This window comes from Typopeltis vanoorti, chromosome 13 (genome assembly GCF_054136105.1).
Source record: "Typopeltis vanoorti isolate ZY-2024b chromosome 13, IOZ_Tvanoo_1.0, whole genome shotgun sequence".
In the NCBI taxonomy this organism is placed as follows: domain Eukaryota; kingdom Metazoa; phylum Arthropoda; class Arachnida; order Uropygi; family Thelyphonidae; genus Typopeltis; species Typopeltis vanoorti.
Window position 1 is genome coordinate 51,361,620 of NC_143561.1, and position 21,438 is coordinate 51,383,057.

A 21,438-nucleotide genomic window follows, 5' to 3' on the forward strand; every position below is an offset into this window, starting at 1 on the left:
CAAAGTAGTAATTTTCAAACCACTCCAGGTCTCCAAATTAGCAGAGTGGTGCTAACTCCACTGAACTTCATCTAGTTATAAACATATAGCACTCATCATCAAATTGCTGATAAGTACCCTCAGGGGATGTACAGGATAATTATGATACTACTACTACTACTACTACTACTACTATTTAGCCTGTGTAGCTCGGTGGATGTGACGTTTGCACACCGCCGCGCTTGGCCGCACGAAGGAAGACTTGGTTTCGAGTCTAGTCGGCGACTAGAGGAAATTTTTCTAAGCCTTTTTTCGACCGGTTCCCGAATTAGTCGATCTCTGGCACGGGCAAGCAGGTTTTTCCTCCCGGAAACTCGGGTTTTTCGTCCTGTAAACTCAAGAAAATCGACCGTAGAACCCACATTATTTCAGACATTAAATATATTGTGTTAGGGTTAGGGACCACGAGATGGCGGCACATTTGAGCCGTCTCTCTCTTCACTGCGTACCGCTTAATTAGTGATAGCCTTGGGCCATCTGTCTCTGATTGGGTACCAGTGGAGATTGAACTGCCCACTCAGTCTCCAAAAGTTAGATAGGGCTAAATGGCCTCGCCTACTCCCGTATACGGGAATAAAAAGGCGTTAGCTGATTTTTTTTTTTTTTTTTTTTTACTACTACTACATGAAAAAGTTACACCATTTGCTAACTTCTGATCAACAGTACAACACTTTTAGTTAATAACCAGGAAATTTGCAGTTATGAATATAATAAGAAGAAATTTTCTTCTTGACCTGGATGTTATAAAAAATAAGATCAAGTGAATAAAGTTGATCCCAGCATAAACTTCAGTAGCTCTCAACATCCAGAAAGCTGAGTTTCATCACATCCAGGAAGGAGATATAACAGATCTCCTTAAAAATTCTAGAAGCTCCTCAACAGAGAAAGCAGTTAAATTGAGGATTTGATCACTTTACTGACCTATTCTATTTTACTTCCTTCCTTCCTTCCTTCCTTCTGCACAGATGATTGGTCTGTATGCCTTTGTTTTTTTTTTATGGATATTTTTATGATCATGTTCACAGGATACATCTAATGCCACTATTTATTATTGCCATGCCACTTGTCCCCTTTTTATTCATTGTTGTTGTATCTGTTCTGTGGAACAAGTTTTCTGTATGAATACAGTAAATATGCAATCATTTAAAAGGGATGCCCATAATTTTTTCCTATCTAACCCTTTGCCTGCTCATGAAATCAGCATTTCTCTTTCCACAAGATTTCATACTTGTTTTTGTGGATAGAATTACTATAAAATGTTAAAAACACTTCTACTCTTACCTTATTTTACTCACTTGTATAAGAAAAAAAATTTAGAAGGGGAAAAAATGGCTTAATAGATTTTCAGTCTTTTTTCACATTGTAAAGGTTAATTTCAGTAAAGAAAATAAAACAAGAACATCATGAGTTATCGACGTTTGAAATTAGTACATAAATTAAAAAAGATAAAGAAGAAGAAGTCAGGAATGTAAACTGTGTGCTCTAGAATTAGCACTTCTCCTATGTTATCATTATAATCTGTCATATTCAGCTCCTTCCAGAGAGAGAGAGAGAGAGAGAGAGAGAGATGTGATCTTTTAAACTGCATTGCATTGCTTCAGTTCTCTCAAAAATGATAGAAAAGGTCATCAACGGTCAAAGAATTTGACCGTTGATGACCAGCACTTTGCAAGTCATGGTAAACATATGTTGGTGAAACCTAGAAGTACAAGTTTTATGTTTATTGCGTTATATTTACTAATATCATATTAAAACGTTGGCAGTTGTTTGCAGTATACATTACCCAATCTTGGTATAGTGTTGGGGGGGGGGTCGAAATATGCCGCTGAGGATTCTACTCTTAATCCGTAGAATATCTTCTAGGAAGCATTATTCATCTTTGAGCACAAGCCATGGAAACATTTGTTTTTGTGTAGTAGCTCTTGACATTTCTAGAATATACGATCATAAAGTTGTATTTAGCAAATTGTCGCTCTTTATAATTAACTAGCCACTTCCTGGTGATTCACTAAGTGTTATGATAACTAGCCTCTTCTTTTGAGATTTATCCACCAGTGTTTAAGTGCCAGGACTACCTGTTTTCATCTGCTCCCTTCCTCATGTACATCAATGACTTTGCCTTGCTAATTTCATATTTTCTATAGTTTTGCTGATATCTATTTGTCTTCTTCATATGAGCCTTTGCAGTGCTCAAATATTCCAAGAATATTTGGTTTAAGACACTAGAACTAGTGCCCTGATCTCTTTACCCATTTTCCAGTGGGAATGAAGATTACTCAACAACATCAGCACTGCTAAAACATAGTTCCTTTAGTCCCCAGAAGATAGTTCTCACTTCACCTTTCCCTGCTTTTGATAATACTACAATATAAAATTTCACTTCTCCGGTTAACTAACACACCCTAACCATTTTTGACATAAATATTTCAATGTATAACCACTTCAATATTCCAAGAAATTTGGTGTCCTCTCCATTTCAAATAATACTTCTGCTACCAATGCTATACATTTTCCATATCTACCCAACTTCAGAAGACCGTTCTGACATTTCGAATGATTCTTCAAACCTCCTTAAAAATGCATGATGATTCCATCCAGTAATAGGTGATATATCTCTCTCACACACAGGCTCACTCAATGTAACAGAAGCATTACTGGGAGTATGTAGTATTCACTTTTCATTAGAATTTTGCTGTTGGCATACAGCATGTAGTAAGGACAGTGAATTAGTACCTCACATATCTAAAAAAAAATTTTTTTTTTTTAATGATCTACTTTATATTGATTTTTATCAATAGATTATCTTCATATGGTTTATCCTTTCTTTCATGCTTACACGGTGATCAGAATACATTATGAAAAAATTATGGATACACCTACCGTGTTAGAGTAAAACTTTAGTTTAATATAAACCAAAATATATATACACTCGACATTTCGAACTTCACATTAAGGTCATCTTCTGGAGTATATGTATATATACAAAAAACAAGCTGCACTGCAATCTACATGGCATGCTAAAGTTACTGATCAACCGTTAAAACTATTTACCTGACATCTGGTGTTAAAAAAAAAAAAAAAAACCTCACTACATCAAAGCTAGAGTCCTGTTATTATTATCATCATCATCTATTAGGTTACAAAATTAATTAAGCTGGAGAGTAGCATGTTCATGCATAAAATAATAAATAAATAAATAAACAGAAAATAAAATTACTTATATAAGTATACATATAAATTGCAACTGGTATGGATAGTGGCCAATAAAAATGAAAAATTGCTTAGAGTCCTAAAGCCAGGGTTTGCTGGAAACTAAGTGGGCTGAATGTGTACCATCCAAACTCTTGGGATTTTTAAGCCCCCTTTATTATTAAGATTAGGGTAGTTAATCAAAATTTCACAGGCTTCTTTAAATTTCCATTCATACCAAGTTTTTGCATGATGCAAAGAACAAGTACTTTTCCAATCAATTCGATGTAGGTGTTAAGAGCATGATCTGAGACCAAAATTATTATTATATTTAATGCGTCATTTGTGTGCTTTTTTATGGATAGGGATTGTATGTCCAGTTTCCCTAATATAAGATAAGTTACAGGTGCAATAGATGCAATAAACTCCAGGGTGTGTCAGTGGTGGGGGTGGGAGAGGCAGGATCCTTAGAGGTGCTGAATATGTTTTTTAATTTTAAAGGTGGTTTAAAAGTGGCATTAAGATTATAATGATGTAGGATTCTGTTGATTTTTTGTGATAACCCTTTAATGTATGGGAGTGTTATGGTTTTATTGTAATCTGTATTATTTTTTGATGAAGTTTATGAAGAATTTTATTAATAGTATTTTTGCTATATCTGTTATTTATAAATATATTGCTAATAATTTTTAATTCTTGTTTAAGAGCTTGTTCATTAAAGCAAATTGTTATAGCTCTGTTTTTGAGAGTGTTGATAACCAAATTTCTGTGAAGGGTGGTGATATGAGTTAGCATGTATATATTGGCCGGTGTGTGTGTGCGTGTAGGCTTATGGTAAACAGTGAAAGATAGATTGCCTGAGGGAAGACGTGTGACTAGTGTATCCAGGAACAGGAGCAAGTTCTGATTTTCAATTTCACTAGTAAATTGTATGCACTCATGTTTGTTCAGGTGGCTAAGGAATGTGTTTAACTTTCGGCTGCCATGTGGCCAGATAACAAAAACATCATCAACATATCTAAGCTAAACTGTAGGTTTTAGAGTAAAGGAATCAAGAGCATGTTGCTCAAAAGCTTCCATATAAAAATTAGCAATTGGGGGGGGGGTTAATAGAGGTGACCCCATGGCCGTACCTTCTTTTTGTAGGTAAAGTTTATTTTGCCACACGAAGTAACAGGAACGTAGTATGTGGACAAAGAGAACTGTAATATCGGGCGGAAATTTGTTCTGTAGAAGAAGAATTGTCATTGATTGGGTCATATGTGAAAAGGGCAGAAACGTCAAAACTGACTAATAAATCATCTTTGCCGAGTATTATGTTTTTAATTTTGTTTATGAAGTCTAATGTGTTCTTTATATAAGAAGGGGAATGACCTACCATCTCCTTGAGTGTTGACACTAATTTCTTGGCTAGGTGATAATTAGAGCTGTATATTCCCTCAACTATCGGCTGAAGTGGAACGTTATGTTTGTGTACCTTGGGAACATCATACATTCTGGGAGAACAGGCATAATGGGGTATTAATTTTTTAACAGTGTCTGATGGCAAAGAGGTGACAGACTTAAGTAATTTCACAGTTTTTTCTCTATCCAGTTGGTCAGATTATGGTTCACAAGCTGATAGGTGCTGTTATCGGAGACTAGTTGATTCATCTGATGAATATAAGTTGATCTGTCAAGGATGACCGTGGCATTACCTTTGTCTGATTTTGTTATAATTATATCTTGATTAGCTTTTAATGACTTGATTGCTGCAAGTTCTGTTTTTGTCAATTGGTACATATGGTTTTTTGTTTTTATTCAAAACATTGCTGGTTTCTAAACGAATTTTATCAGCTATATTATTTGGAAGCGATTAAATGCCTCTTTTCTATGTGGTATATAACATCCAGTTTATTAACAGTTCTAGGTGCTACTGTGAAGTTTAGGCCATGATCAAGTAATGCAAGTTGACTGTTATTTAAGGTGTGGCTAGATAGGTTGATCACATGACATTGCTTGCATGTGGTTGGTCGCTTCTCTTCTCACTTGTTTGTTGTTCACTGTTGGAGTTGTTTGTCGAGGAAGTTTGATCCTGATTAGTTAGATTTGTATGATTGACATTAAAATTTTGCCATTGTTTTAAAATATGAAATTTGATCTTAAGTTTTTCTTTATTACTTTCCAGAATATATTTAGCTGAATTATCAGTGATTTTTTCAAGCACATTCAAAATATCCGGATTCATATATTATTATTATTATTATTACGGGCAACTCCAAGGAGTCCTTAGACTCATTGAGAAAGACCTTAAATATCATGTCAAGAACAACTATTCAACATCCACACAGTATTTATCATACTTTGCCTTGAACTCATTCACAGTCATGGCACCCACAACAGCCTCTGGCAGCTTATTCCACTCATTCACCACTCTTCAAGTGAAAAGTCTAGTTCTAACACCCTTGCTAACCACACTCTTGCCCAGTTTCCATGGATGGCCCCCTAGTCCTCCCACCACCAGTTCAGAGGAAAAATATCCTCTGAATTAATCTTATAGAAACCCTTCAGTAATTTGAATGTTTCAATCATATCACCCCTTTTGTGCCTATCAACCAATTTCTGCACCCCACAAATCTTCAACCTGTTCTCATAAGGTTCATTCTAAAGACCTGCTATCATCTTGGTCACTCGCCTCTGGATCCCCTCCACCTCTTCCCCATCAAGAAGAAAACCTGGCACCCAGATCTGGGCACAGTAGTCAAGATGGGGTCTTATCAAAGCTTGATACAGAGGAACAATAACTTGTTCCTCTGTATTGTCTTGTCTCTGCTCGTCAAAGTATTCTTCAGTAACCAAGTTATTTGATTAGCTGATTTAGCCACTTTTGCAGTGTGCCCCTAAACTTCAACTCCCTATCCACAAACACCTCCAAATCCCTGGCCTCGTCAATCTCCTGGAGTACAGTTCTACCAATGTGGTGTACTGCTGCTAATCTTTTCGCCCCAAAATGATTACCTTACACTTTGCCACATTAAATTGACATCCATTCTCCTTAGCCCAGTCATTCAATCTATCCAAATCATCCTGCAAAGTTTTGACATCATGTGCATTCACTATTGCCCTACCCAACTTTGCATCATCAGCAAACAAATGAACAATTCCTCTCAGATCCTTTCCTATATCGTTAATGAACAAATTAAATAGTAGTGGTCCAAGAACAGAACCCTGTGGCACACCACTAGTCACAGGCCATCTTTTGGACTGTACTCCTGAATAAACTACTCTCTGATATCTCCATCAACTACCCTCCTATCCATCTCACCAACCCTATATCCATCCCCATATACTGCAGTTTACTGATAAGAATTCCATGTTGTATCCTGTCAAAGGCCTTAGCAAGGTCCAGCAGTGTCACTGTAAACTCATTACCCTTATCCAGTTCAGCCATCACTGTTTTATAAAACATGAGAAAGTTACTGAGGCATGATCTATCCTTCACAAAACCATGCTGTCTCCCATATAGTATCCCATTTTCATCTATCCATTCCTGTATTTTTCTCTTGATACTTTCTCCAAAACCTTGACAACACTCCTGATAGGCTGATTGGTCGGTAATTTGCAACAGCAGTCTGGGAACCTCCTTTATGCAGTGAAACTATTTTCCCCTCTTTCCACCCCCCCTTGGGACTAACCCAGACCCGAGACTCAAATTAAACAAAATGGTCAAGGGCACTGACAATTCTTTAGCCGCTTCACGTAAGACCTGAGCTGGAATACCATCCAATCCCACAGATGTATTCACATTAACGTTTTGTAATATACTATTCACCTCCATTTCATTCACCTCAATTCCCGTATAAGCTATTGTTCCTTCATTCCTGCAATATCACCACCTGGATGATATACTCTTGCAAAGTGCTCGCTCAGTAATTCCACTATATCAACTGATTCAGTTGCTTCCCTACCATCGGCATTCCTTAAAATCATTCTGCCGTATATATTTTTTCTTTTATTTGCAGCATATCGAAAAAAACTGTTTGGGATTCTCTTTAGCTTGCATGGCTAATTTCCTTTCATAATCTGCTTTTGCTTTTCTTACCGCACTCATTACCTTTCTGGCCTGTGCTTTATACTGTTCGTGTGTCTTTCAGGTCACCTTTCTCCTTAAATTCCCTCCACAGTTGTTTCTTTTTTTGCAGCTCAAGCTTAATGGTGTTATTCATCCATTTAACCCCTACTTGATTTACTATCCGGACTCTAGGTATATATACAGTCAGCCATTCTTCTTCTTCAATCTTCTGGTTCTGTCCACTGCTGGATGAAGGTCTCCCCCATGATTTTCCAGATCACTCGGTTTTCTGCCTCTCCCATCCATCTCACTCCTGCAATTTGTTCCAGTTCATCCCTCCACCTTCTTCTTGGTCTTTCTCTTTGTCTTGCTCCATCCATTGGTCTCCACTCTGTTGTTTTTCTAGTCCATCTCCCATCACTGCATCTGGCAATATGGCCAGCTCATCTCCACTTAGCCTGCTTAATGTATTTTACAATATCCATGAGACCTGTTTGAGATCTTATCCAGGTATTTGTCTTCCTATCTCTTAATGTTATTTTTAGCATACTTCTTTCCATGCAATGTTGTGTTGTTCTCAGCTTTTTGTTTAGGGCTTCTGTTAAAGTCCATGTTTCTCCTCCATATGTTAGGACAGGAAGTATGCACTGGTCGAAAGTTTTCCTTTGTAGACTCATAGGTCTGTCACTTCTGAATATGTCTCTCGTTTTCCCATAAGCCATCCATCCAACAAGGTGAATTCTTCGTTCAGTCTCCTTTCTTTGGCACTCCTCAAAGATAACAATTGGCCCAAATATACATATGAAGTAACTTGTTCTATTTCATGGTTTTCAACTTTGACAGTTCTATGGTTAATACATTTATTCATCATTATTTTTGTTTTTTCTCTATTTATTTTTAATCCAATTACTCTGGAGGCTTCATTTAGCTGATTCAGCCTTTCTTCTATATCTTCAAGATTATCTGCTATTAGGACAATATCATCTGCAAATTTCAGATGATGCAGCCTTTCTCCATTTATGTTTATTCCTTTTGTTTCCCAATCAAGGCTTCTAAAGACTTCCTCTAGTGCAGCTGTAAATAATTGGGAGATATGGTGTCGCATTGCCTGATGTCTTTTTGTATTGAGAACTTTTCACTGTTTTTATACAATTTAATTACATAAGTTGCATTATTGTAAATATGTTTTAGTGTTTCAATATATGGTTTCTTAATTCCCTGGGTTTCAAAGCGCTTTTAGTGTTGCAGATGTTTTAACTGAATCAAATGCTTTTTCATAGTCTATACAGGCCAGACATAAGAGTTTATTGTATTCAATTGATTTTTCAATGAGCTGTCTTAATGTGTGAATATGGTCCAAAGTATTGTAATTCTTTCTAAATCCAGCTTGTTCACAGGATTGCATTCCCTCTAGTTTAGATTTTATTCTATTATTTATAATTTTTGTGAAAACTTTATATATGGTTGGGAGTAGGCTAAGAGGTCTGGAGTATTTAATTTCTTCCTTATTGCCCTTTTTAAAAATTAATATTAGAAGTGAATTGTTCCAGTTTTTCGGAATTTTTCTTTGTTTTAGGCATTTATTATAGAGCTTAGTCAGCTGTTTCATGACAGTGCTTCCCTCTCAGTTTTAAGAAGTCTTCCATAATTCCATCTTCTCCTGGGGCCTTTCCATTTTTCATTTCCTGCAGTGCCATTTCCACTTCACCTTGAAAGATATCAGGGGCATCATGTTCTTCCTCACTCAAGTTATCCATAGATGATTCTTGGATGTCCTGGCCTTTGTCTTCATAGAGTTCAGTATAAAATTCCTGAATTCTTTTGATTATTGCATCTCTATTTTTTATACGTTCACCATTTTTTCTTCTTACAACAGCTATTTCCTTTGTTCCAACTGATAATGTTTGGCTTAGGACCTTCATATTACTATTGTTTTTTATTGTTTCTTTAATTTTTCTATTATACGATCTAAGTTCTATATAATAAGTTCTAAGTTCTAAGTATTATACAATCTAAGTTCATGTTTCATCCTTTTACGTATAGTTCTACAAATTTCCGCATATTCTATTTTTTTGGTGTCATTCAAATCTCTTTTCATATCTCTTATTTTCTTCATCAGATCTAAGGTTTCCTGTCTTTGTTTTTCCTCTCCTTGGTGCCTTTTTACACCTCCTATTTCTAGTGCACAATTCAAGATAGATTTTGTTAATATTTCATTAGTATCATCGATGGTAGTAGCTGTGTTTAATTTTTTTAGTTCATTTTTCAGTGATTCTCTATAACAGCTTTTATTGTGGTAGAGGTTTTGTAGATTAACTAAATTGGACTTTTTTCTTATGAGCTTATTCCGTTCCCATTTTTTGTTGATCCATACTTTTGCCCTTACTAGTCTGTGGTCACTTCCTGTGTTAAATCTATTAAGCACTTCAGTATTATTTATTATATATCTTCTGTTGGAGAGGATGAAGTCTCTTTCATTGTAAGTTTGTCCATTTGGGCTTCTCCAAGTCCATTTTCGGCTTATTTTCTTCTTGAAAAAGCTGTTCATAATAAAGAAGTTATTTTCTTCTGCAAATTCAATAAGTCTTTCTCCTCTTTCATTCCTCTGTCCAAATCCAAATTTACCAATGGAGTTCAGATGGTCATCCCTGCTTCCAATTTTGGCATTAAAGTCACCCATTATAATTATGTAGAATTCTTTAGAATTATTTAATGTGGGTTCTAATGTTTCATAGAAATCTTTTATCTATTCATTTGGATGGTCCATAGTTGGGGCATATACTTGTATAATTTTCAGTTGGTATCTTTTATTTATAAAGAGACTTAGTTTAGCTATTCTTGATGTTATTTTATTTACAAACAGGACATTGTCCTTGATTGTTTTATTTATTAGGAATCCTACACCACCAGTTGAGTTTCTGTCACATTCACAGTGGTAGAGTAGATGTCCATCTTTTAATCGCATGAAAGTTTCTTCTTATCTCTGAAAGGCCCACAATGTCGCATTTTATATGTTCCAATTCCTTCATCAGTTATTCCAATCTATCATCATCCCGTAGAGATCTGCAGTTATATGTTCCTACTAATATCCTTCTATCATTGTGCACTGTAGGTGGACTCATTGTAGCTAGTGGAGACTGTGGCATATTTTTCGACCTAGACCTTCTGCCTAAGTCCAGGACACATCCCTTTTTATGCTGGGCGACGGATGAGCCAGTATGTAATTTTCCTATTTTGTTCATCATTTGCATTGTCTTCATGGGGAGGTATTTGGCCTTATAGCACCATGCTGGCCAGGCGGGTTGGTGCCTCATAATAGTGCATAAGATGAAATGACACAGCAAAATAGGAAAGATTCACCCCTAGCCCTCAAATACTCTAATAGTATTGGGGGATAAGGAGCAAGGAAGGAAGAGGGAGGGACCAGTTTACAGATAATATAACAGATGTATATTACATGAAGTAAGGCATGGTCCAGCATAAGGTACCTCAGGTTTGCCATGCCCGTACTCACTGAAGTGAGCCCTTGAGAACTCAACTTCAAATGCTCCTTTACCGTTTCCCATGCACTATCAACCTCCATCCCTTGCAGTTCTACATGCCATGACACTGAACAATCTCCTAAGCTTCTCATACTTACCAGCCCAGTAGTTCATCAGCTATCATCAATAACAGTCCTCCCCCCCCTGTTTTTTTTCTCTCTCTCTCTCTCCCCCTCCTGAACACACTATACCCTTCACATTCTATCCCACTAGCTATATCATCTTCTGTCAGCCATGTCTCACTAATGCCAATAACCTATGGCCAGGAAGAGCCAACCAAGGCCAAAAATTCTTCCTTCTTGTTCCTAATACCCCTGGCGGTATACATGAAGTGCAGAAGCCCATTAGTCCCAGCCCTATCTTGATGCCTTATACTAACTATCACATTCTGATTTGTTGTTCTTTGTACTAGCTTGGGCATATTATACACATTCTTACACTCAACTGCCTCATTGATGTCTGCATATCCCCCCCCCCAATAGTTCTAGTTTCCCTGATTCTGCTGCGCATCACTTTTTTCCAATCACTTTTTTAGCAACACTTTTTTCCAGTCTCTGCACACTGAATCCTTTCAGATGCAAACTATCCGTCTTGTATAAGTCCTTTCGCCCATCAAACTCACTCCACATGTCCACAAACTCCACACCACTCCTCCTGCATAACCTGTGCATAGAGTCATTTGCAATTATGGCCCTCCTTCTCAACTCTTCTCTGTCATACCATGGCAACAGACTCACTATCTTAACTCTCTCATAGCAAATTTTTCACCTTTTAAATCGTTCATTCCTTCCTCTACTATCAGTTCTTTCACCCCCTGCTTTTATGGTTTTATAGCCTCACTTACATCTGTAATATTCGCACCCAGTAAGTACGATTTTGTCAAACTAGAAGAGTTTGACAAAATATAACTAGAAGAGTTCAGATTGTAAATTTAAAACTTTTTTTGGGTCATTGCTAGATTTTTGCAGACTGCTTGAATTTGTTCTCTAAGAATTGCTTTTTCTGTATGTGCATAGATGCGAAGTCCTTCACCGGAAGTAAATTTCTTTTTTACCTTGATGCAGATAGGAATAAGATTACTGTCTCTGCATTACTGATTACTGTCTCTTCAAAAAAGCCAGCTGATTGATCAAAAGAGAAACATATCTTTAGCTTACCATAATGATTGCAACGCTTGTGAGTGACATCTCCATTGATTATGAGAATCCTTTCTTTCATGCTTACATGGTGATCAGAATACATTACAAAAAAATTATGGATACAACTATTGTGTTAGAGTAAAACTTTAGTTTAATATAAACCAAAATATATATACACTCGACATTTCGAACTTCACATTACGGTCATCTTCTGGAGTATATGTATATATACAAAGAACAAGCTGCACTACAATCTACATGGCATGCTAAAGTTACTGATCAACCGTTAAAACTATTTACCTGACATCTGGTGTTTAAAAAAAAAAAAAAAAAACCTCACTACATCAAAGCTAGAGTCCTGTTATTATTATCATCATCATCTATTAGGTTACAAAATTAATTAAGCTGGAGAGTAGCATGTTCATGCATAAAATAATAAATAAATAAATAAACAGAAAATAAAATTACTTATATAAGTATACATATAAATTGCAACTGGTATGGATAGTGGCCAATAAAAATGAAAAATTGCTTAGAGTCCTAAAGCCAGGGTTTGCTGGAAACTAAGTGGGCTGAATGTGTACCATCCAAACTCTTGGGATTTTTAAGCCCCCTTTATTATTAAGATTAGGGTAGTTAATCAAAATTTCACAGGCTTCTGTAAATTTCCGTTCATACCAAGTTTTTGCATGATGCAAAGAACCTGAGAGGCCTGCTTCACCTAAATTATTATATTTAATGTGTCGTTTGTGTGCTTTTTTTTATGAGTAGGGATTGTATGTCCAGTTTCCCCAATATAATGTAAGTTACAGGTGCAATAGATGCAATAAACTCCAGAGTGTGCCAATGGGGGGAGAAGATCCTTAGAGGTGTTGAATATGTTTTTTAATTTTAAAGGTGGTTTAAAAGTGGCATTAAGATTATAATGATGTAGGATTCTATTGATTTTTTGTGATAACCCTTTAATATATGGGAGTGTTGTGGTTTTACTGTAATCTGTATTGCTTTTTGATGAAGTTTTATGAAGAATTTTATTAATAGTATTTTTGCTATATCAGTTATTTATAAATGTATTGCTAATAATTTTTAATTCTTGTTTAAGAGCTTGTTCATTAGAACAAATTGTTATAACTCTGTTTTTGATAGTGTTGATGACTCCAAATATTTCTGTGAAGGGTGGTGATATGAGTTAGCATGTATATATTGGCCGGTGTGTGTGTGTGTGTAGGCTTATGGTAAACAGTGAAGGATAGACTGCCTGAGGGAAGACAGGTGATTGGTGTATCCAAAAATGGGAGCGTGTTCTGATAAGAAGCAGAATGGATTACATTTCTGAACCGGCTTGAACCAAGTAGACTGAATTAGTGTGAGGAACTTACATTATCTGTTTTGATATCCATTTAAGTTAGGAAACGAAATCTTTGATATCCAATCTTTATGTGTTACTTTAGGACTGATATTTATTGATAATCTCTTCTGTTGCATCTTAGCTTAATTGTTAAAGATGCCAAGCTATTTTAAATATAAACCTGGTTTTTTACTCCATCTTGGTATCTTTAACATATATTATACCCAAGGTAAAAAACTTTCTACATCTATCTCTCATGCTGAGATTTTTATTTAATAAGGTCAAAGCACCTTATCGTAACTTGTTTTGGTAAAATATTTATGAGCTCTGTATTACTTAAAACTTAGCATTTCTTAGCCTGGCTCCCACTGACGAGACCTCAATAAAGGTCGAAACCGGTCTGGGTAGTGGCCCTTGCCTTGAATACATAGCATCATTCATCTCCTAAAGGAGATGTGCTTTGTATTAAGGTTAAATATTAAGAATAGTGATCAGAGCTTATTCTACCACGAGTTGCCTTGATATATATATATATATATATATATTTCAGAATGGAAGTTTCTCTTATTTTTATCCTTCCTTTAACAATAAACTATAATTATATGATAAAAGGACTTGTCTTGTCATAAGCTATTTACAAGCCTTTAAGGCTCTTCAGCTATAGGCTTTGCAACTGCAACCATCTTGAGGATAAGGTGGTTTGCCCTATGACTCCCAGTGTATCCTATGTCTGTAAATGTGTGTGTGTTCAATTGGCCAGTTTGCATGTTCTGGAGTATGAAAAACCCGAGTTTCTGGGTCGAAAAATCCCCTTCCTCCGTATAAGACTGGCTAACTCACCTTTAGTTGAAAGAGACCAGATAAGGGTTCCTCACTCACAGATGGGAATCAAACCCAGATCTTTCCGACCAAAGGGCTTCATCTATACCAGTGTGTCCCAGATTTTTCCTATGACGGAACACTTCACAAATCCTGAAATTTTCATGGAACACCTTATTTATTTTGTAATGTATTAATAATTAATTATGGCATAATCATAAAGAGTATTAGTACACTTATGTGTATGGTGTGACATATTGACAAATATAAAATTACATTTAAATCAGTTATCGATCACTGGACTAATCAAATCTTGTAGTTTCACATATTGTAGTTTCCTCAGGCCAACATCATTAAATTAATTTGCACTGATTTTCATTGACATATCCCATTCTGATCACTAAAATATAATATTATTATAAGTACTTATGAGTGAATGCAGACCTTTTCTCCCGTTTGCTGGTAGTTTTCCCCTCCTTTTGTACATCCTGGAGATCGCTTTGTAGGCTGGAGGTGGAAATCACTATCTGTTGCATCACAAACACCTTCAATAAGAGATTTCTTAACACCAAAATTAAACAAACTCCCTTTTCTCTTATTCATATTAAAATTGAAATCTGTAGGCCTATTACTTTTAAAAAATCACGGCAGTAGACATATTACTTACTATTATGATAACGGAATTATAATACTCACGGTATTTCCTTACTGAAACTTATATCGAGACTTCACGGAGAATCTACTTCCAAACAGTGTGCTAGATACGGTAAAGTATTAGTTAAGAAGGCAATTGCATTAACAGAATAATATTCCTAAAGTGCTGTAAGATGGCTCAGGTTATTCCTACCTGCTGTAAACTAAAAGAAGTTTTTAAGTCTCAAAGAGCCCATTGGATTTATTTAAAGGCAAGTAGGTCACTGTTAAATTATCAGCTACAAGAAGCAAAGAAATTTCTTGCCCTTTTGAACAAAGAAATAGTAGATATCAAGAATGCTATAGAACCAGTATTAGAGACAGAAAATTTTAACACCATTTTACACATATCATCGACATCATACCGAAAGGTTTTTAATGCTTCCCGTGATAGATTAAAACGCAAGTTTGATTCACTGCTGAGCCACCCCAAATCCAGCAATATTGTCAGTGATACAGATAGTGATCAATGTGTCTGGCTGCCTGCTAACAGACAGCAAATGTTTTGTTCTGTCAAAAGGCATAATTTTGCCATTGCTTCGACTAAGGTACCCACAATAGATTTTTTCCATAGCATAGACAGAGGTATTCGATCCTTACCCCCCAAAAAAGCTAACAAGACAAGATTTGAGTGTGCAGAAATAATTCTTTTTAATGCCAAACCTCCTCGGCTGAACCTATCGTACGCTGAACAAAAAGCACTGAAATTGCTGAAAAATAACAAGAACCTAATTATTACAAAAGCTGACAAAGGGAAGGCTGTAGTCATTCAAGACAGAAGAGAATACGAGAGAAAAATGTCACTGTTACTCTGCGACTATTTGACTTATAGACCCCTCACTTCAGATCCTACAGTTAGCCAAATAAAAAGACTTAATGCTCTTATAGAAAAAATATCGATATGGGATGAAGATAAAAAGAAAACACTAAAGACCTCCTTTGGGTGCCCTCCGAAATTATATGGTCTTCCAAAAGTATAAAAGCCAGGAATCCATTAGACCTGTTGTAGACTGTATAGGTTATCCCACTTACAAAATATCAAAATTCTGTCAAATTTACTCACTTCTTCAACTAGAAAAACTGCTATGTATATAAAAAATTCTGTGGATTTCAGAAATAAAATTTCTGATCTGCATCTAGACGATTCGGAGATTATGATTAGTCTGGATGTTGTTTCACTATTTAAGAATGTTCTGTTGGCAGACAGCATTGAATTACTGCACCAAGAATTTCCTCCAGATAGTCAAATTATTTGAATTTGTAATAAAGTCCGGTTATTTTTCCTTCAAAAACCAGTTATACCAACAAATCGAAGGAACAGCAATGGGTAATCCAATATCTCCTGCTATTGCCAGCTACTTCATGGAGCACTCCGAACAACGTATCTTTGACAACACAACACCAAGACCTAACCTTTGGTTCAGATATGTGGATGACATTTTTGCCATATGGAAGGGCACTTCTGAAGAATTACAACAGTTTCTCTCAAAAATAAATCTACTTCATCCAAGGATCCAGTTCACCCTAGAAGTAGAAGTAAATAAGCAGTTAGCCTTTCTAGACCTCTTAATTCTTCGCCAACCAGATGGTAACCTACAATTCACAGTCTATAGGAAGGGGACTCATACAGGCCAGTACATACATGCATGCTGAATCACAACACCATCTCAGTCAAAAGGCAGGTACTATAAAAAACACTGGCTCATAGAGCCCACTCCTTTTGTTCTTCAGAAGAACTATTACAAAAAAAGAATTACAGTATATTAATTCCTCCTACATATCCAATGGTTATAAGAATTCCTTCATAAAAAGAGCTTTAAGTAGTCGTGCTTCAGCATCCTCTTCAAATACAGAAGAACCTATGCATATACCTATCCCCCTACGTGCAAGCCGTTAGCAAACACATAGCTAAAGTGTTAAAACCACTAAATATTTGTGTGTCCTTTCAACCTGTCAGAAAAATCTCCACATTCCTCATGTCTTCAAAGGACAAGCTCCCACATCTCAGCTATCCAGGTGTCTACCAAATTCTCTGCTCTTGCGGGTTATATTTTGGACAAACAGGAAGATCTGCTCTGATTTGGTTAGAAGAACACAAGTCGTATATCCAGTACCTTGAACCTGAACAGTCTGGACTTGCAGAGCATGCCATCAACACTAGACATAGAATTCAGGGGAACAAGACAAAAGTCATTCACAAAAGTCGGTTCCTAATGGAACGGCTTTACAAAGAAATTTATTATTGTACACACACACACACACATATATAAAAAAGAAGGAAAAAAAAATTTTTTTTTTTTTAAATAAATTTAGGAAATTTAACCTTAGCTACTTAGGTGGTGCTTTGTGAATATGACAGTTATTATTTAATTAGCCTTTGTACCTGTACTGATGATGCCTCTGATACTCAGGTGAAAATTCTATGAATAAAGAATATTTTATGCGAGTTAATTCCATTATTATGATAGTAAGTAATTATATGATATACTGTAGCACTGGCTCTGAGACACACCTGTGACTCACAATTTAATCCAGTTAAGGGTTCTCTTGAGTGAAGGATTATCATACTTCTTAATGGTGATAATTGAGAGGCAGTTCTTCGTATCCATTTCTCTCTTATGCTGTATATCCACATTTTGGTGAACATAAAAATATGTTGAGACAGTAGTGAGGTTAAAGTAGTGCAGAATTCAGTTTGGCTAGAAAGGTCCGATTCTTAGCTCATCCTTGTTCATTTAATAACAGGTTGCACAATGAGAAGGTAAGGATTGAATCATAAGCCCTGACTAGTTCTCTGCATTCCACATATAATTGCAGTTTCCTCCCAGTAATCTGGCTGTGACCTTTAAGTAATTCCCCTTTCTTTTTTCTTTTTTTTTAAGTTATGTAATATAAATGTTTCCCATTGTATTTTTCATGATGAGTATGCCTCTCTTTACATACTTTTACTATTTAAGGGTTTTGTATGATTTGTGTGGTGATTGCCTTTGTGCCCATTGAAAACAATCCGACACCATTCCTTATGACCAGTTATAAGTGCACACATGTAAATGAAATTCATAAAAAAATAGTTTTAATTAGCTTAATACTGTACTTTATATTGTTTTGAATAACAGCTTCATTTTTCTCCCTATAATTAAGTTTATTTGAGCAAGAAATCATGTCCTATATTCCTGCATCCTATAATAATGGGAGCACAAGCAGCAGTACACCACGATCTCCTCGTGGGTCTCCTCAACCTTCACCACAAGCTTCTCCAGGTAGGATTATCAGTGCTTTGCTGAATTATCCAACATTTACCATTTTGTTGTTTCCCTAAAAAATAAATAAATAAAATAATATTATATATACAGCTGATTCTCTTTTTACACGGCTTTTTTTACACGAATTCGAAATAACATGGTTTAGAAAACAAAAAGCAATTCTTTTATAAAAATCAAGTAGATATTAGATCCAGCATTATTTCCTTTTGGCTCTTTATTTTAGCAAAAGCAATTGTATTTTTACATGGTATATTTTGATTTAACACAGTTCAAATGGTGCTTATTGTTAAAATTTCTGTTTGAATTCAGTTCTGTTAAAAAAGATATTTCCATTATAATTATCATTTCCTAGAATGGTACATATGTAATGATATCTACATGTAAAAAATGATGTGAACATATAATTTTTTTTTTTTACAATTCAAAATGTTTACACGTTTTGTGTTTTGTTCATGAAAGTTTTGTTCGTGCAATAAAGTAATACAGGTATGTATTAAATTTTGAAGTTTTGTATGCATAATATCAAATTAGTAAAATTAATTATTGATTATTTTCGGATATTTTCATAACATTACGCCATTAATCATAATGTCAGATAATTCAGTTAGACAGAAGAAGAAAAGAAAAGCTATTTCTTTAGAAACTAAGATCCAAATTTTAGATAGTTTAGCAGCTGGAGAAAGTTCAACATCCTTAGGGAAATATTTTGGATTGAATGAAGCTACCATGAGAATGATTAACAAAAATGAAGAGGCCATTAGAAAATTCATTCTTTATGGAACAAAATTAGATGCCAAGTCATCATCGTATACGAGAGACATTGTAAAATTGAAGATGGAAAAGGCCCTAGTGATGCGGATAGAAGGACGACATTTCCATTTAAAGGAATACCTTTAAATGGAAATGTCGTCAAACAGAAAGCATTATGGTTATACAAACAGATTCAGGAAAAGGAGCCGACAACATCAAACAACAATTGTGATTTTTCTGCAATCACAGGTTGGCTTACAAAATTTCTCAAAAGATATGTGCTTCATAAAGTAAAAATAAAAGGAGACGCTGCATCTGCAGAGCTGGCAGCTAGGCAGTTTCTTTCAAAACTGTCCAAAATTATTGAAAATGGTGGCTACACTCTTGATTAAGTTTGGAATGCAGATGAGACCAGCCTTTTTTGGAAAAAAATACTAAGTAGAACTTATATAATGAAATCTCAAAAAAATGTTGAATGGCTTTAAAGCAACTAAGAATCGTGTGACTATTATTTTGCAGCAATACTTCGGGAGATCACATATTAAAACCATTACTTGTTAATCAATCTCTAAGACTGGAGGCCATGAAAGGTGTGGATTTTAACACATTACCACTGCACTGGAAGGCAAACAAAAAAAGGTTGGGTTACAAAAGAAATTTTTAATGAATGGTTCCATCAATGTTTTGTTCCAGAAGTTAAATGCTATTTGATGGAAAAAAAATCTGGACTTTAAAGTTTTATTGATTATAGACAATGTGCCTGTCCATCCTGTTTTAGAACACCTAAATGTGGAATTTTGTTTTCTGCCACCTAATACAATATCCTTAATACAACCACTAAACCAGGGTGTGATCACTACCTTCAAAACTTACTACATAAGAACATTCCAATACATTTTGGATAAACTAGATAAGGATAATTTACTAACAGTTATTGATGTGAGGAAGAAATTTTCTATTTTGGATTGCATCAATCTTGCTAAGTTGGCATTATCCCAATTGAAAGCATCAACTTGAAATGCATGCTGGAAAGCTACTTGGCCAGAATGTGTGAAAAAGAAAACCCTTTACCTTTGCATGCAACTGAATATTCCAATATCATTAGATTAGTACTTGCAGTTGGTGGAGAAGGATTTGATGATTTTTTCGTCTGCAGATATTGAAGGGTAGTTGACAAGGCTGTTAGTGATGACGAAATAATATAAGCTGTCCTTGAGAATCTCAATGAAAAAGAACAAAAAGTGATGATGATGAAGAGATTCCACTCACTGCAGGATTGATTAAAGAAGAGAGCATCAAATGGCTAGTAAATTGCAAACTCATTTTCTTGCACATGATCTAAATACTGAACGAGCTGAGCAGTTTAAACATGAACTTAAGTCATATATGGTGCAATATGAAGAATTATATTGCAAAGATATAGTCAAAGATATAGTCAAAACAGAATTTCAATGATTAATTACAGAGTTCATGGTAAAAAAAAAAAAATAAATAAATCAACCTTCAGAATTATTGGAAATTGGCACTAATTTAGTTCCTTTTACTGAAGAAAACGTTTTGCCATTGCAGTATGAACAGGATGACCAAAGTATTTCGAGTGATTTAATTCCATTTTCACACAAAAGAATGCGGTTGCTGTCAGAAAGTGACGGAGAATAAAATTTAACTAATAACCATATGCACAGGTGTATTTGGACATTTTCGAATTTCTGTTTTATTAGTGACACACTATTTTCTTTAAGTGATTATTAATTAACTTAAGGAATTCACAATGTACACTAGAATATAAATTAAATAAACTTTAATATATATTTCCAATATTTCGGCATCTTCAAAGGAACTTAAAATAAAGACGTGCACACAGGCACTACACACACACAGTAAATGAGGACGAAGCGAGGAAGCTATTGTTTTTCCTAAAAGTCCTGATGGTGCCCCCTTAGCGGGCCATGTAGGTATTCTTCGGCTGTTGGGCTGAAGGTCTCCTGATGTACGCCTCCCAAATTTGGGGCAGTCTCATGCAACCAAATTTGTTGAGGTTTGGCATGTTTCGTAGGGCTGAGGCTGATTCCATGAAAAGTCTTTCAAATTTGAACTTGCTATGATGTATTAGTGTGACTTTCTTCCACTGTATTCTGTGGCATGTATCCAGAGCATGGTCTGCAAGACCAACGTGGCTATACTGGTGAAAACGGATGTAGTCCTTGTATTCTGAAATTCTGATATTCGCCGTCCGGCTTATTTGGCCAAAGTAGGACAGCTTACAGCTAAATCCATCACCATTCCCTACATCCGAGGCACCTTGGAAAAAATTACCAAAATCTTAAAAACACATGACTTGACCTCTTGTTACAGACCATATAGAAAATTGGCATCCCTTATCCGCTCCACTAAAGACCAACCACTTCTCCTAGACCTACCTGGTGTATACCAGGTCCCTTGCAGCTGTAAGCTGTCCTACTTTTGCCAAACAGGCAGGACTGCAAATATCAGAATCTCAGAACACAAGGACTACATCCGTTTTCACCAGTATAGCCACTCTGGTCTTGAAGACCATGCATGCTCTGGATACATGCCACAGAATGTGGTGGAAGAAACCACAATA

At 35.7% G+C, this 21,438-nt stretch overlaps 1 protein-coding gene across 2 annotated transcripts in view; it reads left to right on the plus strand.

The window, feature by feature from the left end:
* LOC150100146 (E3 ubiquitin-protein ligase HECW2-like) overlaps nucleotides 1–21,438 on the plus strand; it is a 708,695-nt gene that overhangs the window by 575,582 nt on the left and 111,675 nt on the right. For both annotated transcript variants that reach the window (XM_090402900.1, XM_090402899.1), the window contains one exon: nucleotides 17,962–18,080. In XM_090402900.1, the coding sequence (XP_090259026.1) occupies nucleotides 17,962–18,080 (119 nt within the window). The remainder of the gene's footprint in view (nucleotides 1–17,961; nucleotides 18,081–21,438) is intronic.